We start from the raw sequence: 18,352 nt of genomic DNA on the forward strand, positions 1-18,352 counted from the left end.
ACTCCTTATTGGCGTATGTGGTGTATTTCGATTTTTTTCACCAGCAAATCTAGTTTAAAAATATTCCGACACAAGAGCTGTATAAATAAGATAGATAGACGTAGATATCCACTTTTCCCACACGTTTCCACTTTTCCCACACGTTTCACTTATTGACCAACATTTTTATGTATCACGAAGTATCCCCACTCACTATATTTACTACACCATTTTTTTTTTTTTACATTGATCACATTTAACACTACATCTTCTCGTACCAACTTCTCTTTTGGTTAGAAAAGTTTTGGTCCATTATTAGTTTTATTTTAATTTTTTTTATTTAAATAGTACGGTTTGTTAATTGACTGTTTTTATTTTAGTTTCCACATGTCCAACTTAAATGAATAGAATTAACTATTTATGATAGCCTGTCGCCGAAATATTGACAATTCCATTTTCAAATCAAGTAGCTGTGTATGGTATTGGAGGGCGAAATTTAAATTGCGCTTTAAATTTGATAGTGAAATGTGCGACTTCCTCTTTCTGCTGGTGACGGCAGTTGGCCTGCTTTATGGGCTGCTGAGCTGAGCGGGTTGGCCCGACCCTGGACGTCACCGCGCCAAGGTTTTCGCGCGCAAGTGGGCAGGGATATATTGCACAGTGCTATCTACTAAATATACATATGTATATGTACATATGTATATATGTATGTATATACGTACATATATACATATGTAGTATGAATATATACACATATATATTTAGTTTATATGTCTAAATAATACATATATATGTTTGTATGTAGGTTTGTATGGTTCAGTTTTGGTGCAAAAATGCTGTAAAATGAGTATCCTTACTAAAACAATGTCAACAGTTCCGATGTCTCTAATACCCTTTTTTAAAAATGCAATAAACAGTATTTTAATTAAAACCCTTTGCCTTTAAAATAGTATGATTTCTCTTATGTACACAGTTTTCCAAGTCATCCAGCAGGTTGTTCCAAGTATCTTGGAGAACCTGTCACCTTTCTGTAGGCTTTAGCAGTCCCACCTGTTTTCTGTAATCCCTAGGACAAAGTGTGGTCACACAAAATATCAATATAAGTTAATTATTCAGTTTATTTCACTTTGTAGGAAGGTATTTGATAAATAAAAGCTGTTTCATTTGTTCATGTTTATTTCATACAAACGAAACATCCTCATTTTACAGCATTTTCTATTATATATTTAAACAGTAATGTATGCAAAAGGTTTAGCCACTCGTGAATTGGTGTTCATAATATTTATTCAATATTTCTTTGTCTTATAGAACCATGTTATAATATCAGCATAGAGTTCCACTAATAGTGAATTAACTGATCATTTCCCTGATGTGATCATTTTAATATGTGATACTACAAGCATGTATATACACTGCATACATGAACAGACAAGAAAGTTCACAGAAAGGGACAAATATAAATGTACAGACATGCACCCACACTCACTCATGAACACAGAGCAACATACTGCCATATTTGAACGCATCTTGAGGTGGAAATCTGTAAGCCGTGATCCTATTTAAGGGTTAAAACCAACAAGTGTATTTGGTGCTATAACCCCCCTTGAATGATCACCATTCAATATTTGCATCATGCAGTAGGTATCCAGCCAAGTGCTTATCTAAGTTTAGAATGATGATTTTGTAACTCACAGTAGTAGTTTAAGACAAATGGATATGATGTAATGTCTTGGAGACATTTTGCCTGAGAACCTGGCTTGCAGACTTAAACAACCTAGTTGTTAATGGATACACACGTGCAATAAAAAGTACAGCAATTTTATGGTTTCCTCTACATTATTTGAAATTTCTCAGGAATGGCAAAATTGCAAGAACTGGCTACCATATAGTTTGTCCTATCCTTTAATTGGAAAATACAATATTACAGACAAAAAATAAAGTTATCCTTGTGATATTTGGTCACAATAGATTTTTGCAAGACAATTCATTTATAGGGAAGGAGGGAAGATGCACATTCAGGAGGTACATGCACATTTTTTAAGGATGGAGGGACCAAAACAATTCCTTTCATTTCAAATTGCAATGTATCCAATGTAAAAAATAACAACAACCCAAAAGCAAATAATGTGAATCTGTGGGTGGAAAATGTGGTGGCACCATTGGCTGTGTTGGTCTGGGGCATCGGTTGTTATGTGTCATTCATCAAGTCACTGAGACATAGTCAGGGTGTTTTTCCTCTTGGAGTCTCGCCGTGGGAACGGCACAAAGCTTTTCACCTCTCTGAAACATAATCCTGCAGGAAAAAGGAAACAAACTTCAGTTTTCTGCGTATGGTGCATGTCCATAACTGACTGAACTGCAAGTCACTTAGAGTGGTGATTAAACATGACATAATCAATACCATTGTTATCATTTATTAATGTTTATGTAGCTGTTCCGCTATTAGCAAGCATCTTTAAAAGGAAATTACATTTGCTGTGACTCTACTGTTCTGCTTTTTGTCATATCCAGTAACATGGAACCAGTTTATCACCTTTGTGAAAAGAGTTCTCATTCCTGAACGTACAACTGTTGTTGTCTTCCAATCACAGAGAAACAGACTTTCAACAAACAGTGAAAGGCCTTTTTATGAGACTCTGAAAAATGACACTTCACACTGTTTGTTTCTGTACTGTGTAAGTCAGTTGTTTGCAGAATTGCTGTTAGCTGAATACACATGACTCAGAGTAAACACAACAACATTTCTAAACATTGACTTTCATTTTTTTACTCACGCTTCCATTCATCTAGGGACAATGTAGCATTGTCATGGCTGTCATCATACGGCTCTGGTTGAGGGAAGTCATCTTGCTCCCTTAAGCTGTCAAAGTACGGATGCTCCAGAGCCAGTTCAGCTGTGGGCCTCTCATCTCCATCAAGAACCAGCATCTTCTCCAGCAGCTCTATGCCTGCAAATAACACCAATTCAATTCAACTTTATCTATATAGTGCCAAATCACAACAAACGTTATCTCAGGCACACTTAACATACTGAGCATTTAAAGAAGCCCAACGTTCCCCCAAGAGCAATCACTTTGCAACAGCAGGAAGGAAAAACTCCCCTTTAACGGGAAGAAAACCCAGGCAAAACGGAGCCCTAGGTGAACGGCTATCTGCCTTGACCGGTTGGGCATAGAGAGAAAGAGAGAGATAGAGAAAGGAGAGAGAGAGAGACACAAACACACAGAGAGGCAGAGCAACAACAACGACAGTACTAAACTAAAGGGGGGGTTTACTCATGCTCCAGTTACTGTTGTGGGTTGTTACACTGCAGCTGTTGATAAGATAATGTATGGTTAGTTGGTTGGACTTACCCTGTGCACTGGCTTTAGGAAACAATGTTGAAAAATCCTTTCTGGGAAAATGTGGAAGTGTTTTAATGTAACTTTTAGCCTGTTTCAAAGACAAAAAGACAAAACAAAGCATTGATTACACTTTGCCAAGACTGCAAATGAGACAACCGCTCACACTGAATCTAACTAGAGATTACGTAATGGGATGATTTTGCATACAGATATTGAATTTAATCAATCTCTGTAACCTGTCAGAGCACTTAAAATAAGAGTGCACTTCAATTAACCAAAAGCTGCAGCTATTACAAACAGCGGTAGAGTGCTGAAATTAAGGATAAAATGCCTCACTTGTGTATAATCTCAAAGCCACATTTAGTTTTGAAGCATATCCCTCAAAAGATGGTAAACTGCACTTGTCATGGACTGCATTTTTATCCAAAGCACTTAACAAAGACCTCCTAATCACACATTCATGACGGCAGGGACAACATGCACGTCAGGAGCGGTTAGGGATTCAGTGTCTTGCTCAAAAACACTTCAACAGGCTCTCTAGGAGGAACCAAACTACCTTCCAATCCCAAGACAAGTGCTCTACCATCCCAATCATATCACTTGTCAAACTCTAAAATCCAAATTGAATGAAGCCATGCCTGTATTTTCTGTCATTTGAATTGGAATCTGAAATAGCCTAAGTTTAAGTCACACTTTAATGAGCTTATCAGTATCCTGTTCTGAGAATTATTCACTATATGGAGCCACGCAATTATTTATCAATTAGAATTGGATTACGACATAAATATGATTAAGAATGTCTAAAGTCATGATTTCTATGTACTTAGGGTATTTTTCTACAGGTGTTTAGACAATCACCAAGACAGCAATATGAACATCAGCTCTCAAAACCCTGTATTAGTTGTTTTAGTTTCATGACGCAACATTTGTCCTACCTCTGGACTGTCTAGCTTTTGGATGAATTCCGGTCCAGGTACTCCTGTTACTTTCATGATCTGAGTCAGCTGGTCCATGTCTGATAGTAAAGGGGTTACAATCAAGGATTCTTACGTCCTGGGGAGTCAGTTAGTTGACGTGCATGTACAGTACCTGAAACTCTGCAATATCACCTGTAGATTAATTGCCCAATAATGCAGACATGCTTTAAAATGATTTCTTTTCCCGGGTCTTCCAAACAGTCCACTGTGACAGTTTTACTTTCTAATAGCTGCTATAACTCATGGATGATTAGTAACACAATTCAACACATCTATCTCTCTTTCTGTACACTCAGATCTTTATGATTCCTAAGTGTCTTGAGGTTGTGCAGGCTTGAAGAGTAGAGGGAGTCCAGTACATGGGCAAAGATGAAAAAAGGATACAGTCTTTCCCTTTGAAAAGGGTTTTTCCATTGGTCATTTCTGCCATGATACAGCCCACAGACCAGATGTCCACTAGAACAAACAAAGAGAGAAACCATAAATGAAAACCAGAGTTTTCCGAGTCGAAGTTGAAATGATGAAGGTGTTTCTATGCCAAGACAAACTTCCTATTTATTATAGAGAGTAAGCATCTATTGTACTATTCATAATGTGAAGTAGTAGTAATATAGAAGATATATAACCCTAAGGGCTTCCACTCTGTAGATGCGGATTCTGTTCACAATAAACAACAACATTATGACATAGTACAAATCCTGGGAACAGCTTCATAGCAGTGACAGCTTAGTCACCGACTCTGCACTATCTGACTGCTGTCACACTCATCTGTCAACTGTCAACAGATTAAGGGGAAGAATGTCAGGCTGGCACCCATTCATTTTCATTGCATTGAAATGTGTTTCATGCATTGATGACAGGACTGTTAAATTGCTGGACCCACGAAGCACCAAGTGGGTCTTTAAGTAACCAATGACTTTTAAGTTCTGGTGTTCAGGTAACAGACAGCAAACAGGTACAGCACTGAGACAACAGTGAAGATGGAGGTGACAGTGTGTAACAGCTATGATTGTCTTGCCAGTCTGGGTGTAGTGCATCCAGTTCAGAATGACCTCAGGCGCCCGGTACCAACGGGTCACCACGTAGCCCGTCATCTCAGCATCAGTGCTGCGAGCCAGCCCGAAGTCCAGGATCTGCATCGGCAGCAAAGAATCTGATCACAATCCCGATCTCTACCACTAAAGTCGGTTTAAACCTGTATGCTCGGATCCGAATACGTCTGTAAGTTGTTCTTTTTGGTGTATTCCCCCTTGCTGTGGTTTGAAGCGAAATGAAATATCACTATGAGCCATGTGAGACTGCTCACTCTGCTCATTGGTCAGGCGTTTATGGGGCAGGAGCAAGGAAATTTAAACATGGAACAATGACAGTACTGGAATAGTGTTATGCCAAAGAGACGCCAAATTTGATTACACCTCAAAATGCAAAGAATGGCTAAACAGGATAAGAGAACATATTACCACAACACTTAAGTATGCAGGCTTTAATTTATAGAAACCACCTCCCGATAATCCCCTTTGCCTTCCATCCATAAATTAAGTTTATTTTTCTAATGTAGTCCATGGAAATACAAACCTTAAGTTCACAGTCTTGATTAACAGCCAGATTTCCTGGTTTCAGATCCTGCAAAAGAACAATATTTCAAAGATGATTACATTATCAGTAAATGGTTTGGAGTTCTTGGAACTCAAATATCGCTCAGTGATCAATCCACCCTTTCCAGACCCATGACACTGTCCTAATTCCGTAAGTGGTCAATACGAGTTGTGTGTGCGTCGCCCTGCCTTTTCAGATGTTCACATTTTATAAACTAAGGAATCCCACTGTAGTATTTCTGCAGTCATTCATAAAGCGTAGGACAGGAAGATGTAAAATCTGTTAACAGTACTGCTTAAGGCAGTGGTTCTCAAACGTTTTACATCAGGTACCACCTCAGAAAATATTTGGCTCTCCAAGCACCACCACTATGGCCGATGTTAAAATACAGTAGCGTAGGCCTACCCTATTCAGCTGCTATGCAAAATGCACACAGGAAGCACATTTATTCCTCAGAAGAATATTATTGAATTTGACCATTGTCAGTCACAGCCACATGGCCACAAATTGGTACTAGAACTCTCTCATATGAACAACTCTCCTTTAGCCTGTAATAGTCAGCTAATAGTTGATGTTTGCACGCAGCGCCACTTTCGGTAAGGGGTAGTAGTGAGCCGTGTGCAAACATTTCTTTTAAGTCGCATTTAAATTTTTCCATGGTTTGGATTTTTTTTTTCTGCCGCCGCGTACCTCCGGGTGCCACCGGTGGGGGCCCGCGTACCACCTGGTGGTACGCGTACCACAGTTTGAGAATCACTGGTTAAGGAAACCACACAGAGTAGCACATAACAGAGGACCATGTTTTTAAAGATTGTAGCTGGAAATACTGTATATTACTGTCACAGATCCACTTCTACAACACTCAAAACATTATCAAGCATGAAAGCACAAACGTTGAGGTGAAATCCTCAACTCTCTCTCTCTCCCTAAAGGGCGGGTAAAGATATTGTTTGCTATGTGTTCCTCTTTGCTGGGACAAACCTAACATGAGCAGAGGCATCCAAGGACACCCATGGGTGGTGCTTGTTGCAAACTCTGGGCTGTAGCAAATCCAATACTGCTAAATTATCAATCTGCTATGACAAGTTTGGCAGCACGATATTCATGTGCAGAGAAAACCCAATTAATACTCAAATCCTTGCTTAATTGGCAAGTTCTTATAGACTGTATACTTCTCTAAGCCTACTTCCTTATAAACCACACACACTGTATGTGTATCACAGATGAAGCAGGGTGTGTTCTTACAGCTCTAGACATGCAGTCAGACACAAGAGACGAGCCTACCCAACCTACCTGTTTGGGCAGAGAAACTAATGACTCAATAACAACACACTGCTTCTGTAATAGAGGAAGAAAGGCACAACCACGCACCAGCTATTACATAAACCAATCTCTTTGTAATGACTTCTACATACCCTGTGGATGATGCCGGCCTTGTGGATGTACTGCGGAAAAGAAGACGGGACAATTACACAGCAGTCTCGGACAAAACAAACACGTTTACCACTCAGGCCCAAGCAGAGCCGGGGTCTGGTTTCGCTCATTTGTTTTGATAAAGGAAACAACAAACAAAACAAATGATTAAGGGGACTTCAACCATAAAGACTTTGACCCAGACTGTCCACAAATTGGCACAATAGCATGGAGTTACTCATAAGGGAGATACAGCAGCTACTGTCCTTGCCCAGAAGAAGTCCCTCCCCATGGCCATGAGAGCCTGGTGGAGGGAGCTCTGAAAAACCTGGGTAAGGATGCTGGAAAGGGCTGTAACTTAACAAAATCAAGGTCGTGTTTGCACAACAATTGCCAGTTGTCTTTATTGAGTGTTTGATTCTGCTTGCCTACTTAAATCAGGACCTACCAAACTGAGATTTATTCAGATGTATTACTGTAGGTCTATTGAAAAGGGTGCGAGTGTTGATTTAAGATTACAACTTGATGCCAGCGCTCAAAACCAATGTTCCTCTAATACTTCATTAGCAAACGTGAAGTCAAACTGAAAGGTAAGCTGCCCCGGCTCACCATGAGTCCACAGAGCATCTGGTAGACCAGAAAGCGGACTTTGTCTTCTGAGAGATGAGCTTTCACCCTGGACAGGTCAGTAAACATGTAAGGCATCACCAGGTAGCTGAGAAAAGGACAGAGGAGTGATGAAGATGTTTACTACAGATCCACAATACAAAAATGATACAAACAGCCTCTAAATGTTGTAATCCTTGAGTTTCCATGCTTATATTAGAGAGCTGCATTTGGGGCTTGTGTCTGTTTATCCAACACTCTTGTTTACATAATTATCACTCACTCACTCAAGTCTTCCCCCTTACCGTATTCTTCTAATATTTAACCCTATCACAACCATACTTTCTATGCCATACTTTCTATTTGACTTTTATGCTAGTTTATTAGTAGAGGCTACGTTGTTGCTAATGATCATCAAAAGCGGTAGTTGGGCAACAAAAAAACACAAATCAACAGGGATTTTCAGTTGCTGTGTCATCATTAGCTGGTTGTAACGCCTTTTAAGTTGGAATGCAGTGAGATTGAGGAAAAATCAACCAGACTGGCCGTAGCTCCACCCCCGCGCCAATAGCGACATCAAAGGCGTTACAGATTCGTGCGCCATCTTACTAAACCAAAATAAAAAAAGACACAATGTAACAAACGGCAAAACTCTAGTGTGGATTCTTGAATGGCCTTGTAGAGGAACAACACGAAGGGGCCAGACGTACTGAGCCCTGAGGTTCGGGACACAGATATGATGCTATCTGCTCTAAAAAAAACACACTTGTTATGTATCAAACAGGCACACGGGCTGGAAGCACAGTTTACAGCGCCGTATTCCATTGAATTCAGCATCATGCAATTACCGAGGGGGTCAATTCTGCATGAAATTGCTCCGCCTACGAAGAGCAGTGGCTCAGTGAAGGTGTGTTAAAGCCACTGCTAACATTTCGATATGAAATGTTAAATATCTATAGATTGTAGTCACACACTGCTTGTCCTCTCTTCTGTCAGCAAACACATTTATAGAAATAGAAATCCTGTTGCATTGTTTGAGCAACTGACACCTACATTTGTTTTCAAAACTCCATTAATTAGTAATTGAATTTAAATATCACTGAATTTAGATTTGATTTCCCAAGCTTGTTGATGGCTCCCCGATGGACAGACTCCACCATTCAACTGCACCTTTTAAATGCTCATTCACAAGCCAAATGTGCTCAGCAGGCGGGTGGGTACATTCACTGGTTGTGTCATTAGCTGCAGCCTTAGTAAGTGAGTGACTCATGAAGCTCAACTTAGCTGCTGTGATGGGAACAGAAGGAACACACATTTCTGATATCCCAACTTAAGCCACTTTCAAATCTAAATAGAAAATGCTGTTTTTGTCTGCATTTGTTTAATATATCACCTCTGCATCTTTACTTCCCCGTTGTCTGCAGCTGTGTGTATTCATTTGTTAGTGCGCTGTACTCTGCAGATTTCTATTTGCTGTTTGTTTTGTTCTCTGTGTTCTTTTTGTTTATTTTTGGTATCTTTCTAAAAGTGTTCCCTGCATTGTTGAGTGTTTTATGTAACACACTTTGCTATCCATGGACCTATTTTGTCTCATCTTACAACACATGTGAAATGACTGAGGTTGCTTCCTCATCCTCCGAGGCGTTCACTGACTCTGCCTGAGGGTTTTGTGTTATCGTGGCAATAAATACTTACAAGTCCTGGAAGTCATCGAAGCATGAGGCAGATGTAAACACGTCGAGAAGTCCTATCACCTAATGAATGGAGGAATGGGGGGCGGTAAGTACAGACATCATAAATACTGGACAAGGACTAACAGTATCTTATTTTTATACCATGATGTTATTACAAATCAATAGTAAGTTATCAAGGCTCCATGGGCATAAAGTGGGGCTATAAATCACTCACATTTTCATGCTTCATATGTTTGAGCAGTCGGAGTTCCCGGTAGGCTCTTTTGGCAAAGATCTCTGACTGGAAAGGCCTGTGGAGCTTCTTAATGGCCACTTTCTCCTTCGTCTTCTCATTTATTGCCGAGCTGAAATTGAATAATGAACAGCTGAAAAAAGAGTTTGCAGTTTTGCGAGTGCATGTGCGGCTTTACTCTCAGCAGCGTTTCACTCCTTTGAACTCAGAGCAGTGGGAGAAAGATGTAGGAGGGTCTATTTTGATCAGAAGTTTCACTCCTTCCGTTGACTCTACTAACAGTCCAGACATTCACCAAGCTCTGTGTGAAAACTGTAAGCAGCCTTAAATATCCATTCAGATGGAGCGTGTGTGGGACTCAATCTAATAGATAGGGATCCGTGGTTTATTATTATGTACTAATGTAAATGTTTGGCAACGCACGATCTGCATCCGTGCAGTGATCTGCAGGACACACAGTCGTAGGAGGAAAGGCTCGTTGGAGTATTTAGAGGCATTTCCACGAACACTGCTTACTCACACCACTTATGCACAGTGTTTTGAACAGTGCTGGTACAGAACACTTCAAAACACTTCAAAGTGCTAGAACTGAGTCAAGTCAAACTGCTTTAACCTTATACCTAACATCTCACACACGCATTAAGGCTGATTATTTCTTTCATCTCCCGTGTTTGCAATTTCTCACAAAATGGTTTATGAGAGGTACGCAATTTAGCAAAATTACAGATAATGAGGTTGTTTGATCCCGATTGGTCAGATGGCGCTCCTTGTATAAAGAGCAGACATTTTACGCTTTCAAAGGTAATAACTCCAGCACTGTAAATGTGACCGTTAAAAACTCTGATAGTCATATTCAGGCGGCCATCTGCTCCCTGCAACTCTGGCAATAACACCACCGAAGTGCCAAATGATTGATTTCCAACTGTTCCACATGTCTTCTCCTGTGTGTCTCATTACCCAAACTGGAAAGTCACTCTTTAGAGCACGTATTCCAAGTACAGCGAGGCTGAACAAGTCGAGACCAATTTTGTCAAAACTAGCCGAGAGAAAACAAATGACTATAATAATGACATAAGATCAAAGTATGTTCACAATCTTTGAAGCAATCCTGCAAACAAACTTACAAATCAACAGACCCAGACGAAAAAATAAGCTTCTTGGTAGAGGTGACTCATTTCACAAAAGTAGTTCAAATACTGAAAGCAGACAAATAATCATTCAATGAGCTTGGTGAATCATTCAGTACATGTATTTCACATAGAGGATTATTTGACCTATTATCTGCAAATAACACAAAATGCAACATATGAGCTATTACCCAATGATGTTGAATGATATTGGGAGTGGTCAGTGAATGAATTAGGCCATCAGGCTGACCTACACCATGAACACTCCGCTGCTATGAAGGGTCTCAGTCATCCAGGTCAGGGTATCTAAGGAAAGTTCATCATAGGGAACTGGTAAATGCTTGAAAACGTTTCCCTTCTCTTCAGAACCCTCTTCAGGTCTGGACTACACTAATACTTTGCTCCTACTTCACATCATGTGGGTGCAACAGTGTGATTGTACTCTAGTGTACTAGTTACTGTATATTCCGTTTATGTCAGGAAGAGTCATTATTATTATTTAGTGCACAACGAATGCAATGAATAATGGAAGTAGTCACATATAAACGTATATACAGTGTGTTTTGAATTCACGCACAGTACAGCTTACATGATGACCTACGTGATTGCTATCGTTGTTGCCATCATTACACTGACATACACCGCAACATGGAACCTACTGTGTCCGCACTGTAAGTACACCTGGTTACACATTTATAGTTAACATATACCATAATCCTGATATAGGTAGACTTTGTTTACACATTAGTCTGTGTTCGCTGAGTTGTTGTGCATTGGTTAATAATCTCAGCTGAGCCTTGACAGCGTGTTGGTGAAGGATATAAACAAAGGCCCTGCTCAGGCTGGAGGCACACAGGCTGGCTTGGCTAGAGCTCATGTTTCGCTTTATGTATTCCTCTCCAGTGCAAACAGCGTCAACAACAGAGCCAGGATACAATAAGGAGAGGACACGAAGACACGCAAACTCACTCACCACACAGAGCCGTACGCTCCCGTCCCTATCTGCTTCAGCCGTGTGTATTTCTCCTGGACTTCCCACATCGTGCTGTTGATTTCCTCACGGTAGAAATGCGGCCGCATGTCCATGGCCGAGAAGAGGAAGAAGGAGAAAAAGAAGGCGAAACTGGAGGAAAAAACTTCTCCCCGCTCTTGAACGCTGACAGCAGACTCACTTGTTGAAAAGGTGAGGTAGAACACCGAGCATCAAGCGCGACGTGATGAGAATGCGCGATACTGCACATCCGAGAAGGATTTTCAAAATAAAGGCAATCCATCCTGTCAATTATGCGTCAAAGGCATGAGATTGCACTTTGCCCCTGAGGCTGAATGTATTGAATCCGCTTCAAGCAAAACAAAGAGTAAGTGCAGTATATACATGTACATCTAAAACATACAGCCATTTACTGAAATACAATTCAACAATAGCAAAATTCGACATATATATAAATGTATAAAAACAAGTGCCTTTTTATAACATAGATTAAAAGCACAAATATTGGAAATAAAAAAGGTTTTAAATTAAATTGGAATGTTCCGGGAAATAGAATAATGTCCCCCAGACATCCTGTAAAGGTCTCCTGTCATTTGATGGACTCCCTTTATGTAATCCAATAACTTTGCACAGAGAACGTTTGGTGGATTTGCTGGGGACGTTATTCTGTATTGCTTGGGTGGCTGTTAACACTGTATATGCAACGGAAAATAATAGATTTTCATAGACCCTTCTTGTTGATTATGGCCCTTTCCCATTTATGTCTGTAATGTGTAGATCTGCAACTTTGTCAACACTGCAAGTGACAAAGTTTGAATGGAACGACTGAATGAAATTAAACTTTATTTTGTAAGCAAAAATGATGTAACTTCTGGTCTTGTTTTCTCTAGCGACAGCAACAGCAGAACTCCATCAGCAAGCTTTAATACTAACACTTTCTAAAGAACATAGCAGCCTGGAGGGGCGACACGTCTCTGCTTTGCAGGGGAAATGCTACAGATTATGAAACCTTTTCTTCATGTAAAGAAGCAGCCGAATTTGATACTTGTGGTTGTGTAGATCACTGGTGTGAAAACTCAGAGGGCGGACGTGCTGAAACATGTTAATTTCACTCGATTGCTCTGACCCACACACTGCAGGTGTTACCGGTTGTCATGAACAATTATTGCACATTGGCAGCAGTGTATGATTCATGACAGGATACAGCAAGATGTACACACTCACTGGCACAAATCAAAACGTGAAACATTTGAGACTGATATTTTGCAATACAAAAGGTTTGAACACAAGAAGTATGAATGATCCATATCAATCTTTGTTCATTTATAACCCTATCAGACTTATATTGCTCTTACACTGTTGTTACACACATGCTTTGTTTAATGAAAAGCTCATTGAAGTCCTGTAGCTCAGAGTGCAACAGCTGACATTTGGGAAGATCAACAACTCTGTGTGAAAGCTTGAAAAGTCAGACAATCAGGCTCAATGTGTGACCTTTAAAAAATTCTAAATTTGACTAATAATTTCAAAGGGCTTCCATTCACAGTCATAGTAACAATATACAAGCAGCAATTCTGTGACGAGCTAAAAGATCAAGATACTGCAGTCAGAGAATTACATGTGAACCTATTTTAATTTGTTTTATATTGACATACGTCCATTAATTCACTAAAACCACATATCATGTGCAGGTGTGTGTGTGTGTGTGTGTGTGTGTGTGTGTGTGTGTGTGTGTGTGTGTCTGTGTAGCTGGGACGGGTCACATCACAAGGCCAAGATAAACTTATTCACCGATTCAACTAACACACAGACACCCCAACTCACGCACAAGCTGCTTGAAACACATTCAATATAACTGATGTATTTAATGTAACAAAAACATAATGGAACCGCCACCTTGAGTTTCTCTCGCATAAAGTAGGATATACAACAACAACAACAACAACAACAACAACAACAACAGCAACAACACCAATAATAATATGTGAAGCTAATGATCTTCTGACTGAGCACTGCACACAGGCTTACTGTAACACAATGGCACAATGAAAACATTTACAACTCCCAGGATCCCACGCTGTCAAACCACCACAGGATACAGTGACCTGCATATGTAATAAATGTGTGTGTGTATGTGTATATATAAACTAAGTAACCCATTCAGTGTGGAGGCCAACAAGGTGCAGCTATTGCAGGTATAAAACAACATTTTACAGCAAAACAATACGACACGACACATCACACAGCACTGTTATCACTGCACATGTAAATAAAGAAGGACTAAGCATGTTAGCATCATAGGACTTTGGGACAAATTTGTGTATTAATCAGACATCTACTAAATTGAGCATTAAAAGGTGAGTATGTGCTAATTCTTTAAGATTGTGCAATAAGAATACAGATTCATCATTTCCTAAACATTTTTTCATATTTGGTGCATAATCACGCTTCCTCAGGTTACAGTATGCCACAGCATTACTGTTGGGTTAAAGACAGGGAGAGTCGCATTACAACTTAATGTTCTTATTTCCTCTTATCTCCTAAAAAGAGATTGTGTTTGTTCTTGTGACTCAGGTGCTCATTGAGCCACACCTCATAAGTAATTAATAGAGAAATGCAGCTAATTCCTAAAGGTTCACTGACTTTCACTGTGTAGTCTCACTTCAACTGTAAAATGAAACTGAGACGTGAGCCTTTGTTGCATGTCCGAAGTTGCATATTCCCTTACAGTTGCATTTTCTGTATTGACAATATTTCCAAACTTTGCTGACACATCATCCTGTACTAGGAGGTGAATTAGTGCAGCTGCTGTATAACAGAGTTTGGTATGATGATGGTGAAGGGATAATATAGGATTCAGTGCATTCCTCTCTATTCCATGCAATTATGTATTACATAAAAAGTATGGAATCAATAAATCCAAAATTGAGCAAGCATTATTATAGACTTTGTTGCCGATTTTACACAAGCCCATATTAAAAGGTTTCTGGTTTTTGGTTTTTGGTTCATTGGCCATAATCTAGATGTATTCAATCATCTGAGCTGTTTGCAATTGTCTGTCTTTTGGCTCTTTTCCCAAAATAGTCTTCATCAAAGAGCCACTGTCACTCTGTAAATGCCAATGAAATGGCAAATTTCTGAGACATTACCAGAATGTCTGAAAGCCTAAACACAGTGATGTCAGATTAATAGCTTGAAGACAAAATGGCTTTGCTGGTGTACTGTTAAAGCCGAGGTGACGCGTCAGTAACAAGCTGGCTGGCAGTGTAGCGAGGGATTGCCAATGTAATATAATATTTGAGTTGCTGAGAGCCAATCAGTTTCCTTTTGTTTAAAGGTTTGGAGTATATTCTAACAATTTACATGTAATGTCTCAGAGTACCATTAAGAAAACCTTATTCCCTGGATTGATTATCTGCTCATGCTGTTAAATTAAACAGTTCATTTTGCAAGGTTTGCAAAGAAATTAACTCCAGTCATATCATTTAATACGCATTTGTCATATGTCTAAACAAAAATCCAATTTTCAGATACACAGCTGCTCATATTTGCCTGTTTTCCAAAGGTAGTTTATCATGAGCCAAGTTTGATGAATAACTCCCTTCCCCACATAACACATCTCCATTTGAAAATCATCATATCAGTTAAAGTCATTTGTCGTCTTGATTGTGTGAGTAAAAGACGCCAGTGTGGGAATGTGATGAGAATCCACATCAAGAGCCACAGCACCAGTGGAAAGTGTGTATTTACAGCCCACAAGATGGCGCTCATGTTCAGCAGAGGCACAAAGAGGGAAGCCTATCTATCTATCTATCTATCTATCTATCTATCTATCTATTTATCTATCTATCTATCTATCTATCTATCTATCTATCTATCTATCTATCTATCTATCTATCTATCTATCTATCTATCAGCATTTCAATCTGAGAGGGGACATGCTGTGCTGTTGTCAGTGATCTTCCTTTTATAAAGTCATTAGTTATTAGTTACTTATTCCAAACACATCCTTTAGATACACATTGTTTTCTCCCACAATATATAATTTAATGCAGCTCTAGCATGCAAATTCATCATACAGCACTATTATAGATATGCTCTTCCTCAGGATCTTCATTTATCATGTATCTATATTTAAATGTCAAGACTGTTGAATGCAATAATAACAAAGATACAAATGCAATAAAAACATTCAGTCGCTTTGGACCAATTATTCAATGAAAAGTAAAGTTCTCATAAAAACCTTCACCATTATGTCCATTGCTCACAGCAGACTTGCATTTGCCACACTTTTTCAGCAACTGCAATGTTTTACAGTACAGTACAGTTATCCAAATGAACTGTTAACCAATAACAGATCTCAGATTATGTAATGTTGATCCATATGGAGTAGATTTCCTCTCAGTGGAATAGTTTTACTCTGAAATACAAACACAATTGTCAAAATCTCTCAAGCATGCATTTCATGAATCGTGCTGACTTGGTGTTGTTGCCAATGCTGCTAAATTGATAAATTGCATGTCAAGTGAACCTTACGTCGTACTTATGAACGGCAGTTGCTAACATCGTAGATCAACCACTGATACATGCAGTAAAGTTATCTCACAGGTGAAACTCATGCATATGTAGGGATGTCAACCATATTTATGTAGCCGGGGCAGGGACAGACAACAACACAGTGGAAGAGGCAGAACAGAGCAAAGACAAAAACACGGCCCTGGATGAAATACAGGCTACAAGTGTGGATCGTACAATACAGTAAACAATGGCCTCACAATGTACTGCTGAAGCTGCGTGTTCTACAGATAACATTAGCTTTGGTACAAAAACGCCTTCAGTCAACTGGAAAGAGGTGATTGTCTGATAAAATGATCAATCAGTGTGAGTGTGAATGATCCAGGGACTTTTCCTTTGGTGGCATTGGCTTATTTGCTAACACAATAAATTCATTTTGAAATATGAGCTTAATATTTGGGGTGAATGATGACGTTTTTGCAGGTGAAGTTATGTATTGTGCTGTGCTACTTTACTAAAAATGATACGCTATACGTTTTGAGAAATTCAAGAAAAGTGCAGAGGTGATTGATTAAAACTGTAAAACAATTCCCACATAGTTTAGTGATTCATGTTTCTGCTCAATTTTGATAGGCTTAACTGTGTAATCTCTTGTCCTCGCAGTCCTGACACATTTTCCTGAGAGGTCCTTCACTGTTGCAGTAGCCCTTGTCATAGCCCAATGTCCTCTTGTCAAATTTTACAGGGACGTCCTGATCTTGACAATGTTCCCGTGGGGACACATTTTCTCCACTTATCAACAAAAGTCCTCACATTGTGTGTGGAACGCCTTTGAAATTCTTTTATAGCTCCATCGCAGTATTTCCCAAAGTGTGGGTTGCGCCCTCCTGGTGGGCCGTGAAGGTACTTTGGGTGGGCAGCGAGGTCATTTATGATCAAAATAATAATAATTTCAATTTTGTTATTGGGTTTAAAATGACCATAATCCATTTTAAAAAGTAATCAGAATGAATAAAACAAAGCTATGGGATTTAAATCACATGTTGTCTTTATATGTTATGTGATCATCAGAGTTGTGATTAAAGGTTTGCCTGAGCCACAGAAGATTTTCAGATTTCAAATTGGGCATTCTTAAGTTTGTGAATGGCTGCTCTATCCTAACGGAACACTTTGACAACGATACAAATTGAGCCTATGTGTCGGCTCATTTCCCAGCAAACAGATTGAACTACAGCCTTTTGCCTTCATTTGTATGCCTAACCAGCTGCCAAAATCCTCTCAAACTAAATCTTGACTTGACATTTTCCAACAGAGAATCGCAGCGAAATCAGGCTAGCACATAGACAGATGCTGTTGGAGAGAGAGAGAGGGAAAGAGACAAAGGAAGCGAGAGAAAGTAAGAGAGGGAGAGGCAGCGTGTTTCACAAAGGCCACGACTGGAGGAAGACATCTATTTGCCCCCGTGCCACCGGAGCACATGATGGCATTAACCTAATGAGTCTTTACATTGTAATTAAAGGTTCCTCACTGAATGATACTCTCTGGCTCTCCGTACTGAAGGAGAATTAATTATTAGTATCAATCAATGATGTTATCTGTGGGTGTTACTTGGTTAAGAAAGGAGACAGCAGACAGTGGCATTTAGCTGTGATTAATGAAGTGACCTTCCCTGTAGCCTTGGCTGGGATCTAGAAAAATCTATTCCATTTCAAAGTGACCTCCAGGGGGTAAGGCTGGTTGGAACACCCATACACTCAGCATCCAAATGCATCAAACCCACACACACACACAAATATGACCTTTACATTAAAGACCGGACAGTGGTGCAGACCCGAAACTTCAGAAGTTAATGGCCATCATTTCTCTTTTTTAGGCAGA

At 39.6% G+C, this 18,352-nt stretch overlaps 1 protein-coding gene across 2 annotated transcripts; it reads right to left on the reverse strand.

The window, feature by feature from the left end:
- Positions 1 to 1,079: 1,079 nt before the first annotated feature.
- Positions 1,080 to 12,189, reverse strand: mapk13 (mitogen-activated protein kinase 13). 2 transcript variants are annotated; one of them, XM_076166222.1, is made up of 12 exons: positions 11,942 to 12,189; positions 9,824 to 9,953; positions 9,611 to 9,669; positions 7,985 to 8,024; positions 7,312 to 7,341; positions 5,876 to 5,923; positions 5,319 to 5,433; positions 4,685 to 4,756; positions 4,259 to 4,338; positions 3,333 to 3,411; positions 2,754 to 2,927; positions 1,080 to 2,272 (listed from the first exon to the last, which is right to left on the reverse strand). In XM_076166222.1, the coding sequence occupies exons 1-12, from the start codon at positions 12,052 to 12,054 to the stop codon at positions 2,187 to 2,189; spliced, it is 1,026 nt and encodes a 341-aa protein (XP_076022337.1). In that variant the 5' UTR covers positions 12,055 to 12,189; the 3' UTR covers positions 1,080 to 2,186. The 2 variants fall into 2 exon arrangements, with proteins under 2 accessions (XP_076022337.1, XP_076022336.1); XM_076166221.1 differs by having other exon boundaries at positions 7,919 to 8,024.
- Positions 12,190 to 18,352: the final 6,163 nt, after the last annotated feature.

The sequence above is a fragment of the Genypterus blacodes genome, unplaced genomic scaffold (assembly GCF_046128005.1).
Source record: "Genypterus blacodes isolate CSIRO-AG114 ecotype Tasmania unplaced genomic scaffold, CSIRO-AGI_Gbla_v1 ptg000156l_1, whole genome shotgun sequence".
In the NCBI taxonomy this organism is placed as follows: domain Eukaryota; kingdom Metazoa; phylum Chordata; class Actinopteri; order Ophidiiformes; family Ophidiidae; genus Genypterus; species Genypterus blacodes.